Source organism: Myotis davidii, unplaced genomic scaffold (genome assembly GCF_000327345.1).
Source record: "Myotis davidii unplaced genomic scaffold, ASM32734v1 scaffold570, whole genome shotgun sequence".
Classification (NCBI taxonomy): Eukaryota; Metazoa; Chordata; class Mammalia; order Chiroptera; family Vespertilionidae; genus Myotis; species Myotis davidii.
Window position 1 is genome coordinate 1,549,870 of NW_006283631.1, and position 7,562 is coordinate 1,557,431.

The 7,562-nt window shown below is 37.6% G+C and overlaps 1 protein-coding gene across 1 annotated transcript in view; it reads right to left on the bottom strand.

The window, feature by feature from the left end:
- Nucleotides 1-7,562, bottom strand: part of SMC4 (structural maintenance of chromosomes 4) — a 36,638-nt gene that overhangs the window by 3,091 nt on the left and 25,985 nt on the right. Inside the window, exons 16-20 of the mRNA XM_006753814.2 lie at nt 3,452-3,641; nt 1,717-1,861; nt 1,288-1,461; nt 795-977; nt 414-646 (exon numbers count right to left, since the gene is read on the bottom strand). Of these exons, the coding sequence (XP_006753877.1) occupies nt 414-646; nt 795-977; nt 1,288-1,461; nt 1,717-1,861; nt 3,452-3,641 (925 nt within the window). The remainder of the gene's footprint in view (nt 1-413; nt 647-794; nt 978-1,287; nt 1,462-1,716; nt 1,862-3,451; nt 3,642-7,562) is intronic.

Sequence of the window (7,562 nt, forward strand, 5' to 3'; positions counted from 1 at the left end):
TCGGTTTGTGACAGGGGGTGGTGCCGCAACCTCCCCATCAACCCTGCCTTGAGTATGACAAGGGGCGGTGCCCCAACCCCCCAATCGGCCCTACCCTTAGCGTGAGTGAGGGTGGCATCGCAACCTCCCAATCCGCCCTGCTCTGTGCATGACAGGGGGTAGCACCCCAACTCCCCAATTGGCCCTGCTCTGAGCCCTACCAGGGGCTGCACCTAGGGATTGGGCCTGCTCTCTGCCACCCGGGAGCAGGCCTAAGCCAGCAGGGTGTTATCTCCAGAGGGGTCCCAGACTGTGAGAGGGCACAGGCCAGGCTGAGGGACCCCCCACTCCTCCCCGAGTGCACTAATTTTTGTGCACCGGGCCTCTAGTGTGATATAAGAAGAAGATCCAAAACTCAGCATTTAGTTACAAACCTGAACATGATTCCTTCAGAGAAAGGATCCAAGCTGTCTACAAGCTCCAGTTCAGCATCGCCTCCCAAAGTAAGCATTTGGTAATTTTCCTTTAATTTATTTGTTATTATATAAAAACCTGCCATGAATTCATTAAGCCTTTGTTTCCGAAGATCTTCATATGCCTGTCTAAAATTATCTCTTTCATGAGTAATTTTGTCCAATTCTGCTACCCGTTGTAAATATAATTCTTCCTATGAAAAGAGTATTTTCGTGAGAATAAATATTCAGTTTTAAATTTGAGATGAGAACACTGTTAATTATATAAAATCAAAGATCACAATTTAGGCTGAGGACGAAAAAAGAATTTTTGGTTATGACTCAGTAATAGTTTATTCATACCTTCTTTTTATACTCTGCAATGGCACCAAGATTTGGTTTCATTTCATGACACTGGGCTTCCAAAAGTGCAATTTGATTTGTTATAGAATCTGGATTCTTGATTGCTTCAAGATCCTCTGGGCTCAGAACTAAAATCTCTTCAACAGGATTATCTTCTAGGGGATGCAGTGATATTTTTGAAATCTAAAAGTTCAATGAAATGAAGAGTTAGGGAGGGCACAGTACTACCATTCATTGTTTAAAAAGAGTCAAAACAATATGACAACTTATCTACTAAAACAACATATACCAAGGGTTTGTGACTAATTTGTGTATCTACTTTTCAAAGGACTTCATTCCTAATGTAACTTATAAGCCTGGGATGTGATTATATCATGAATTAAGAATCATAATATACCCCAAACATACACATACACACCCACACCCACACCCCCAACCCTTTTTCATAAAGGGTATTTTAAAATTATTTTTAAATAAATGTTAACAATCTCACCTCTTTTTGCCAGTATCTTATTTTAGAATTATGTTCTGCAATGTGACCATCTATTTGTTCAAGTTTTAATTTAATACTAAGTGCATCTTTTTGAAGAGCATGTTCATTTTCTTGAATTACTTTTAGTTCCTGTAGTAGATTACGATGTTCTTTCTGGACCTCTGGTAAGGACTCCTAAAAACGAAGAAGAACTGCTACATATATGACTTTCCCCAATAAAGAACAGGTATTTTCATATTGCAAAGCCGAAATCGCTCCAGGCCCCTTCCATTTTAAATTAAAACTATTTACTCAAAAGTTACAACACAGTACTTATATTTTATTGTATAAATACAAGTTAATATAGTTATAAGTTTTAATCTATTGAGCAATTATTATGCAAGGTATTGATGTCATATATCCAACTGCTTAAACTCCCTTGAGTCTTACCTCTGCAGCATTTGTATTCTTTATGACCTCTGTTGCTTTGTCCTCAAGACTTTTCAGCTCTGCTGTTAAGTCACCTATTTCTTTTGCAGTATCTTTTATTTCTTTTTCTGTGCGAAAGACAGAGTCTTGCGCTTTTTTAAGATTTCTAAACAAGCAAAATAATATGTTAAAAATGTGGTCATGTGTAACTTGTCAATCTGTTCTGAAAATCTACCAAAGAATTTTTCATGAGATATTAATGCAAGGCTTCTTCTATTACAAATTTTGAAACTTATGATTTATAAAACCACCCCTAAACTAGTTTTTAAGTTTATACATACACTTGTGGGATGTTGTATATTTTATTAAACTCTCAGTACAAATTAATGAAACTTCCTTATATAAGCTTCTAGCATCCATCCAATCTTACACTATAAAGCAAAGTTAGAGTATATTCTTTTGTTGCTTTCTTGTCAAACTGGAAATACTTAAGTCTCTATACACATAAAGCTACACATTCAAATAAAAATTGGCTGGGTGGCTCAATTGGTTGGAGCATTGTCCTGTACACCAAAAGGTTGCGGGTTTGATTTCCAGTAAGGGCACTTATCTATCTAGGTTTTGGGTTCAATCCCTGGTCAGGGCATATATTGGACGCAACCAATTAATGTTTCTTTCTTTCTCAAATCAATAAACATATCCTCAGGTGAGGATTTAAAAAGAAAAGTTACCTCCCAGTTCAAGTCAGGGCAACAAGTGCTTGTAAAGGGGTGTAGAGGTGGGGGGCTGGGGAACACACCTGGAGGAACAACTATTTCTCCCTTAATAGTTATTTCTATGTTAACAAATGTGTTTAGGCAAACTTCCATTCTTAACAAATGGCTTATTCGAGCCTTTAAGTAAAAGGCACTGGAATAATGAAATAACCAGATAATCAATATTCAATTAGTTTTTTTCTAATTTTAAGATAAGCAATAGCTGCTTACATTTTAATACTTTTATACATACTTAGCTTTATTTTAAATACACTTCAATAAGCAATCTAAAAATTAATTTTAGAAGATCTATGAATGGATAAACTTTGTGATCTGGGACAATGGAATAATAGAATTAAGAATGTAGGTTACTAAGGCAGTTTTGCTAAGAGATCTCATTTTTATCTCTTACTCTTCTAAGACCTAGATCCAATTACCAACAGAGAAATAAAACTAATTTCTATGTCCTCACAACAGCTGGGGAGGTAACAGAACTACACTTTGCCAAGAATATCTATGTATCTGTGTGTGTGTGTGGTTTTTTTTGTTTTTTGTTGTTGTTTTTTTAAAAACTGCTCACATGACAAATGTTTAGCATAGCTTTCTCCTCACTAAAGTCCTTTTAGGCAACATGTCTGCTAGGCTTAGTAAGTAACAGTAACAGAAAAATTTAATGCACATTAAATATTAACCCCTTTCCGCCCTAGCTGGTTTGACCTGCAGACTTCAGGGTGCCTTGGTTGCAGGCTTGATCCCTGTCCTGGTCAGGGTGTGTGTGGGAGGCAACCAATTGATGTGTCTCTCTCACATCGATGTTTTTCTCTGTCTCTCCCACTTTCTTCTACTCTTTCTAAGTATCAATGGAAACATATCCTGGAGTGAGGATTACCAAAAAAAAACAAAAACAACACCCCCCCGCCCCCCAATAAAATTAAATTAACTCCTTTCCAATGTTGAGGTAGGGAAGAGGAAGGCAGGTTAGGGTACTACGCATACTCTACCTGTCAGCAGTCTTGATTGCTACTTGGGCTTTAGTAATAGCAGAAGCACATTCATCTAATTGCTTATTTATTTTATCAAGTTTGTCTTGTTGGGCCTTGAGCTTATGGTTATTAATTTCTACGATGATATTGTGTAATCTTTTAACCTCAGCCTCTATTTTACCAGCTCTTTCAGCCACATTGTCATATTCTGAAATTAAAAAAAATTGAAAACTTAATGCATGTTTCTAGGTTAACAAACACCACTACTTACATGTAAATTTCTTCAGTTAATATGACTTAACCTAATGAATTTAAAAGAAATTAGATATCTAGGGAAAAGCACCTCAAAAAACCCTGGAAACATACCATGTCTAGACAAACAGTGCTATAACAACACATGGTAAATTCTATGGCTCAGCTCTGAACATGACCCATTTACTTCTTAATGGCTTCATGCTCTCAAGCTCTTTTCAAAGATCTTTTCAACTTTTTCTTAGGGTACTTCCTTGCCTCTTAATGGTCTCATAACGCTTTTCCAGTGGTTCCCAACCTTCAGGCCCTTTAAATACAGTTCCTCATGTTGTGACCCAACCATAAAATTATTTTCATTGCTACTTCGTAACTGTAATGTTGCTACTGTTATGAATCGTAATGTAAATATCTGATATGCAGGATGGTCTTAGGTGACCCCTGTGAAAGGGTCGTTCAACCGCCAAAGGAGTTGCGACTGAGAACCGCTGCTTAGACTATGTGCTCAATAGGCTTGCCAATGGTGAAGAAATTGTGGTTATTTTATTTGCTAACCTAAGTTCTCCTCCATGTGTTTTAACAAGAAGTGTGGAGATAGGATAAAATTGGCACTCTTTTGTGTGGCATCGAAAGCTAACTTACATTTTGTATCTAGGTATATTCAATCAAATGAAATTGCATAATTTGGGAGGCAAAAGTGAAGAATCAAACACGTTTCTGCAAGCAAGCAATCACAGACAAGTTCTTGATGGAGTTAGTGTTTCTGGTGTCCAGTCAAAAGCTTTGTGAATAGAGGCAGTGGCATTAACTTTGATGGTACAGATTATAGTGGGTGATGTGCTTCTGATGCTGGTAACTGTAGTGTTATCTTCCCAATAAGAGACAGTATAGCCCAATAAGAGACAGTATAGCTCCTTTGATGGTTGCGCAGAGTAGCTCTGGAAATTATTCATGAAAGTTCAACCTAGAATTAGCCATACTAACGATTCTATAAACAATCCACTACTCTCTTAAGCACACTCGTGGCTCTATACAAATCCTAAGCACACCAGCCAGGACTCTCTTCTCCTATTTGAATCTTAATCACTATACAGTATCAGAAGGAGGAAAGGTGATAAAAAGGTGAGGAGTTCAAGCTATCAAGAATACCTATGTCTAAAAAACTGAACTAGCTTGTGGAAAGAGAATCCCATAAAGCTCCTGGAGGAGGTGTACAGGCATTTGTCACTGGCAGTGGTAGGTAAGATTTTCTGAGAGAAAAGGAGTGGATGAGGAGTTAACTATTGCTGTTTTTTCTCTTCTCTTAGGTAGGTTGGAATTTCAACCTTCCCTAAATCTTAACTTACCATTTCTCTCTTAGAGTTCTAAATTACCAGAGAATTCTTTAGCCTGATCTTGCAGCCCATCTAATGAGTTAATTTGAACAACTCTGTTGTTACTTTTCTGAGATCACTGCTCAGCTCTTAAAAAAAACAACACTGTTTTTATGGTCTTTTGGATCCCCCTTTCCCCTAAGGATATTAAATGTACACATTTACAAGCTCTATATTGCCAACACTAGAAATGTTTTTTCCAGGTCTAAGATGGCTGAAATTCCTTTAGGTTGCCTGCGTGTTCAGCTTACATGTAGGGCAGAGCACCAGCTGCATTGGGGGCTGGCACTGTGACTTACACTGGGGAGTGCCAGGTATGCAGCTGGAAAGGGCTCTAAACCCTTCCTTATTTTCAAGTATATACAATGCATTTCTTTTTAAATTTTGAAGTCAATATTCTATACCACCTTACACTCCCCAACCCCTTACTCTATTCTCTACACATTAGCCAGAGAGATATTTTTAATAACCGAACTAATATAAAATATTTAATCTTAAAGATATGTTTGCAGAAATGGGTTCTTCATATTAGGCATTAACAGTCTACTGATAATAGCTAGTATTTCCAAGAGAGGAGAGAGATTAATGAATATAGAGCTCCTAATAAAGTCAAGGCTTCCTTTTCAAACAAAAATAAAATACAGATTCCTGCAGTCTCTCTGTAGAAGTGTGGCTATAAATGATAAGATATGAAATGGCCTTTCAACTGACCATTAGGTAGCACCAAAAGTCACAAAAAAATATTGTGGGTGTGAGGAAAAAGGAGTGTGGGTGAAACGTCAATGTGTTTGCAAAAACAAAAAATAGATCCAAAACCTAATGCAAGGGGAAAAATCCTCTCAAGATTACACCACTTCCCTGTATATCACTCTCCAATGCTTTTTATTTCACTTGGAGATCTGGCCTATCAGGCTCCACATTATCTGGACTCTTCCACTTTTTACTCTAGCCACTCTGGCTTCCTTGTATTCCTAGAAATTTCTGGCACACACCGGCCTCTGAGGGCCTTTGTACTTTTCTGTTTTTTAAAAATATGTTTTATTGACTTTTTACAGAGAGGAAGGGAGAGAGATAGAGTTAGGAAGATCGATGAGAGAGAAACATTGATCAGCTGCCTTCTGCACATCTCCTACTGGGGATGTGCCCATAACCGAGGTACATGCCCTTGACCGGAATCGAACCTGGGACCCTTCAGTCCGCAGGCCGATGCTCTATCCACTGAACCAAACCGGTTTCGGCATGTACTTTTCTACATTTCTCTTGTCCCAAATACCCACATGGTTAGCACTCATACTTCCTTTGAATCTCTGCTCAAATATCTCTAGGAAAGGCCTGTCTAACCACTGTGTCTATCTGCCTTCTCCCCCACCCCTACCCTGTCCATTATCCCGGTTTTACTTATCCCTTAGCACCACCTGATAAAATATGCAATATGTTATTTTGCTTCCCCATCTCCAGTGTGAGCTTCTTGAAGAGATCGACTTTAGTAGATGCTGAGTGAATGCCTTAATATTAAAAATGCAGATAAACATGACTACAAATAACAAAAGAGTATAGTGGACATCTGTCTAACATCTTTTTTACCACTTTTTCTTTTGAAGAAAACTCTCATTTTTGGAGCATTTGCATAGTTGTTTCAACTTTACCCCAACTACTTCTTTGGGATGGACAATCAGTATTTACCTTCCTTGGCTCACAAACCAAACTGTAACGGGTTGTCTTGAGAGTTCGATGAAGGTACACTGTTTGCTGGGGCCACTAGCTAAGATACTGTAAGCCAGGAAGGAATCTGTTATCATAACATACCATTACCTCCTTCTGCAATCATCTATTCATGTTTCATTGAAGTAAGCATGGAAAGAGAAGCAGGGTTGCTCAAGTGCATGATCAGGGGATTTCAATATCAAAGCCACCTCTGACTATAAGCCTATGAATTCTCTCTCTTACATGTTGTACACAAGAAAAAAAGGTTCTGGAAGAAGTCTTTTCCTAAGTTTTCAAGCAAATACTGGTTTTTCTTCACGTATGTGAAGAAAACCACATTTATCTCCTTTGTGCTTTTTTTAGTTTCTCCAAATCCTTTCCTTAACCCAGCAATTATCAACTGGTGTGCCACACGTTTTTTTAAAAACATGCAATACCTATTTAGTCAGGGGCACTGACCTCTTTTCCCTTAGATTATCTAATAAAAAAATGACAAAGGCCAAAACAATAGCTGTCTGCTGTAAATGAATCAAAATTGTACCGACATTTCTCTCTCTAAAATCAATAAAAAAAATTACACCTACATTGTCAGGTGGACAAAAAAATATATATTTTTGGTGTGCTGTAGAATTTTAGTAATTAGTTTGTGTGTGCCATGAGATGAAAAAGGTTGAAAATCACTGACAAAAATAACTACTATTTTGAAGGGTTTCCAGGGAACACTGGGCCAAAGTATACAAATATATAAAATTAAGAGCATGGGCTCTAGAATCAGACTGCCTTGAATTCTTTTTTTTTTTATT